At 36.4% G+C, this 5,515-nt stretch overlaps 2 protein-coding genes across 2 annotated transcripts in view; one reads left to right on the forward strand and one right to left on the reverse strand.

Annotated features, from left to right (window-relative positions):
• Nucleotides 1–5,515, reverse strand: part of LOC106880754 (peptidoglycan-recognition protein 2) — a 47,788-nt gene that overhangs the window by 21,447 nt on the left and 20,826 nt on the right. The gene's annotated exons all lie outside the window — the stretch shown is intronic.
• LOC106880348 (zinc finger protein OZF) overlaps nucleotides 4,154–5,515 on the forward strand; it is an 11,909-nt gene continuing 10,547 nt past the window's right edge. The window contains exons 1-2 of the mRNA XM_014930233.1: nucleotides 4,154–4,925; nucleotides 5,022–5,489. Of these exons, the coding sequence (XP_014785719.1) occupies nucleotides 4,154–4,925; nucleotides 5,022–5,489 (1,240 nt within the window). The remainder of the gene's footprint in view (nucleotides 4,926–5,021; nucleotides 5,490–5,515) is intronic.

The raw sequence follows: 5,515 nt of genomic DNA on the forward strand, positions 1-5,515 counted from the left end.
GCATGTGTGTGTGTGTGTATATATATATATATATATGACTGTATGTATGTGTGTGTGTGTGTATATATATATATATATATATATATATATATACACTGAGTCCATTCAAAAAATGTATACACACTCCAGGAAAGGAAAAAAATCTGCAAAGATATTTTAATTCAGTGTTATTGTAGTTTATTCATTGTCATCACAATTTGATAAAACATCAAAAGTGGTATCTATATTTATAGAGCTACTTATACAAGTTGAATATGTACACAGAATTTTCCTTCTCTGAAGTGTATATACATTTTTTTTGCAAACTCTGTATATACACACACACATTTATATAAATATATACACACATATATGAATGCATTTAAGAATGGATTGATAATGTAGTTCCCAATATATACACAAATGTAAGTTCCCTCTTCTGAAGATCTGATGTTTCAATGTTGCTTTTCAATTATCCACATAATGATTACTGCATAACATACTAATATTTGCAAATGAAACATGTGTAAAAACTATGTAATTTGTGATGTCGTTATAAATAAAAGTACTGAAACTACTTGTTGTCCTGTTCTATTCTACTCTTACACACACACGCACACACACACACAACACACACACACACAAAACACACACACACACACAAAACACACACACACACACACACACATGCACACACACCTTGTATCAACTGAAAGCAATGCAGTTAATCAGAGTATGCACCTAAATTATCAACACAATTTTATCGGCAGCTTATTTATGCCTGCAGCAGAAAGGCTGTTTTTGCATCTTCTTCAGATTTGAAGTTTTTTCTTTGCGAAAAGTTGTCTAATGCCTAGAAAATGTGATAGTCAGTTGGTGCAAGGTCTGGTGAATATGGTGGATGACAGAGTACTTCCAACTTGAGTAGTGTTCTTTGTGCAACATGTGGTCGAGCATTGTCTTGCAAGAGAATTGGCCTCTTTCTATTGACCAATTTTGGTTGTCTAATTGCAAGTTCACTCAGCATTTCATCCAGTTGGTTGATGTATACATCCACTGTAATTGACTGACCAGGTCCCATGAAGCTGTAATGGATGACACCAGTGCTGGATCACCAAATAGACACCATTAGCTTTTTTTGGTGAATATTCTTTTTTGAATTGAGCTTTGGCACTTCATCTCTATCCAACCACTGTGCAGAATGCTTGCTGTTGTTGAAAAGAATCCATTTTCCATCACAGCTAACAATACGATGCAAAAATGGTTCACTTTTATGTTGTGACAGCAAAGAACAGCAAGTTTCAAGATGACCTGTAATTTGATATTTGCCTCAATGCTCTTCATAAGTTTGCACACAATTAATCTTGTACCATTACATAATTTTGGTTGAGACAAATTATGCAATAGCATAATAGGAGTCCCTTTTTTTCAGCTGAAGACAATGAGGTGGTTCTAGTTAAGTTCAAAAATCGATGGGGTAGTTAACATTCTCCTGATCATCAACAACACTGTCAATTGAGTTCTAAGTGAATATTTCTCCTGGAAACTTATTCAATTGCATATTATTAATGCTATTTACAGCAACATGTTTTGGAGCCATGATAGCTCTCTCACAGATACAATCTGTATTGTTGTAATCGTGAAGAAGATTCAGAAAGATTTCAGCCACTAAATCATCAATGGAATCAGATGAATTACATATTGGATTGAATGTAAAAAAAACTGTTCTTCATCAATTGGAAGTCTCCATTCACCGAGTTTCGAAAGCTGCTCTGCACATCGTTCAGTTGGTTGATGTCTTGAAAGCCTCAATCTCATATTTGTTAAAAGTTGAAGTGTTTTCACATGATGCCATAATACAGAAGACATTATTGAAGCATTGAGCTCATCCACTTTTGTTCCTCTCAGAGTTTGGCTGAAGTCTCCTGACAATGATACTATGATATTTCCCATCATGGAATTACAATTTCTAATGTCTCATAATGTTCTGTCCACAGATTCAAAAGCATATTTGTGGCCCATTGTACATGTGTCCCAGACAATTAAGTGACATCTTTGTATTACTTCACTCATTCTAGAAATTTTAGATACATTACAAACTGGACTTTCTTTGATAGATAAATCTAAAGGTATCTTGACTGCTGAATGGGCTGTCCAACCTCCAGGTAATAATCTTGCTGCAATCCCAGGAATAGCAGTAGCTAAAACTATTTTGTTTTCTTGACAAACTTTAGCCAGGAGGAGTTTAATTACAAATGTTTTCCCAGTACCTTCTGGAGCATCTAAGAAATAAAGTCCTCATGTGTTACTGTTAATACATTCTATGACAGTGGAACATGCACCACATCGATCAGGTAGAAGCTTGGGAAGAGTATCATTTAAGTACATGGCCAGTTCCTCCATGTCATAGGAAATTTCCCACATTATTTTAGTGGACAGGCTGTTAAGATCCCCTTTATTAGTTAGTGGAAGACCTAAACTTTTTATAGATTAACCTCCCATCGAAATAATTCGATCTTCTATTTCAATGAAAGCCACATTGTATATAGCATCGTTCGACGAGCGTTGAAAGTTCTTCAGGCTGCTATTTATCTATAACTAGAGTACATAGTCAACATACCCTCTACCATCGTAAAAAAAAAGTTAAAGTAAATTGTCCAAAATAATGTCCGGAAGTGACTACATCCTATAATTTACATAGTCACCCACCTCCACCGCAGTATAGAAAGTACATATATTTAATTGTTGTTGGCACTGCGTCGCTTACGACGTCCAGGGTTCCAGTTGATACGATCAAAGGAACAGCCTGATCGTGAAATTACCGTGCAAGTGGCTGAGCACTCCACAGACACGTGTACCCTTAACGTAGTTCTCGGGAATATTCAGCGTGATACAGTGTAACAAGGCTGACCCTTTGAATTACAGGCACAACAGAAACAGGAAGAAAGAGTGAGAGAAAGTTGTGGTGAAAGAGTACAGCAGGGTTCGCCACCATCCCCTGGCGGAGCTTCGTGGAGCTTTAGGTGTTTTCGCTCAATAAACACTCACAACGCCCGGTCTAGGAATCGAAACCGCGATCCTATGATCGTGAATCCGCTGCCCTAACCAATGAAGTAGTACATGAATAGAATTGAAGTTTTATTAGTATGTATTAAATTACAATAGGGACATTTAAACTGCGACACCGGTGTTACTAAGTCAATGGGAACATTATCAACAACACCGGTGTTTTAGTATCAGTAGAATCAATTCAATTAATATAATTGTATCGTGTGGTAATTATCTCGTGTTAAGGTGAATATTAATGTTTGTGGATAAGAGAGGGCGACTTACAAGTTTCAGGTTCGATGTTTTATCATCTTGATGATTAAATATTTAATTTCATAACATCGTTAATTGGTTGTTCCCCCACAATACAAGAGAAGGGAAATAAGTTTTAATTATCAATTAACGAGTGATTAGTTTTCTTGATATTTCTTGACTTTCCATACAGCTTTCTGACCCAAAGTATGTAGTATTTGAATCGTCATCCGGCACACGGACACATCTTTCTCTGACGTTGAGCTTACATTGTGGTAATTTTGCTTTCACAGTCGTCGTGTGTACCGTTTCCTGGAATGCAAGAATGTCGATTACACCCCAATCTCTGCTACCAGTAATTTCTGAATGTTCTCTTATTTGTTATCCTACATCAGGGCCAGCGCTAGGAAGTTCGGGGCCCAATTAAAGAATTGTCGGTGGGGGCCCTCTACTGTACAAAAACTGAAGATTGATGTTTTATGTTTTGTGTAGTATGCCAGTCCCAGCCAAAAAAGCGATGGGAGCTTTATATCCTAAAAATCATCATAGCGACTACCTTCGAGCCTGTGCACGGGGCTCAGTTTGAACAAATCTAATTGGCTTAAAACCGGGCCTGCCTACATAGCTTCCATTCATTGTATTGACGTTTATCAGCATAAAACGGAAAGTTTTATTGGTAAAAATTAAAATGCGAGCCACTGGAGATTCCCTAGGCAACAACAAACATTCAAGCTGTAAATAGAAAATATACCTACATTGCATTTTTTGCTATACATATAAGCACAACCTCATGATACCCAAGACAAGAAACTAAATCCTAACATCTTACATTCAGATATATCCCAGCTTTCAAGAATTCCCCGTGAATTAAGAGATGGAAGATGTTATTCACTCGAACGCTTCTAACTCAGCTGTTTTTGAGACAGATTCAGTAACAGAGATTGACAGTGGTGAGGAATATTTATGTAGTGAAATATTTACTAAACAAAGAACATTACACGGAAACATTTCTGATTATCCCTGTGAGATTTGTAGGAAAACGTTCTCTTCAGAACGTGAAGTCTTTGCACACAAACAAATACACAGCGAAACGGAAAAACCCTTTCACTGTGAAATATGTGGGAAATCTTTTTCTAATAATTCGAAATTTGTTATTCACAGTCGTAGTCACAGAGGAGATAAACTTTATAGTTGTGAAATTTGTGGTAAATCATTTATGAAAAATAGTAATCTAACAACACACAAAAGGATACACACCAGAGAAAAACCATTTCACTGTGAAATATGTGGCAAAACTTTCATTAATAATTCAAAACTTGTTGTCCACAATCGTATTCATACTGGAGAAAAGCCCTTTCATTGTGATGTTTGTGGCAAGTCTTTCGTCTCTAACAGTATTTTAAAAAGACATCAAATGATACATTCTGGAGAAAAACTATTTCACTGTGAGGTATGTGGAAAATCTTTTATTGATAATTCAAAACTCATTATACATAACCGAAGTCACAGTGGAGAGAAACCTTATCATTGTGATATCTGTGGAAAATCTTTTGTTTCCAATAGTATTTTAACTCGACACAAAATTATACACAGTGGAGAAAAAGCATTTCATTGTGAGATATGTGGAAAATCGTTTAGGAAAAACAGTAATTTGACAACACACAGAAGAATCCACACTGGAGAGAAACCTTTTCATTGTGAAATATGTGGGAAGAGTTTCTCTGTTAATTCAAGTCTTGTAGTTCACATTAGAATACATACTGGAGAGAAGCCTTACAGTTGTGAAGTGTGTGAGAAGTCATTTATCACAAATAGTGATTTGACAAAACATAGAAGAATACATACTGGAGAGCTGCTACACTGTGAAACCTGTGGGAAAGCTTTCACCACTAACAGTCACCTGAAAACACACAAACAAGTACACACGGGAGAAAAATTGTTCCACTGTGAAATTTGTGGGAAATCGTTCTCTGTGAATTCAAGTCTTGTTATTCACGTACGTAGTCACACTGGAGAAAAGCCATATCATTGTGACGTGTGCGGGAAGTCGTTTATGGTCAACAGTGACTTGACAAAGCACAAAAGGATACATACTGGAGAAAATTTGTTTCACTGTGAAATCTGTGGTAAATCTGTCACTGAAAGATCCAAGCTCGTTATCCACAAACGTACTCACACCGGAGAAAAGCCTTATGACTGTGAAATCTGTGGTAAATCTTTCTCTGTTAATTCTCAC

The sequence above is a fragment of the Octopus bimaculoides genome, chromosome 27 (genome assembly GCF_001194135.2).
Source record: "Octopus bimaculoides isolate UCB-OBI-ISO-001 chromosome 27, ASM119413v2, whole genome shotgun sequence".
Lineage (NCBI taxonomy): Eukaryota > Metazoa > Mollusca > Cephalopoda > Octopoda > Octopodidae > Octopus > Octopus bimaculoides.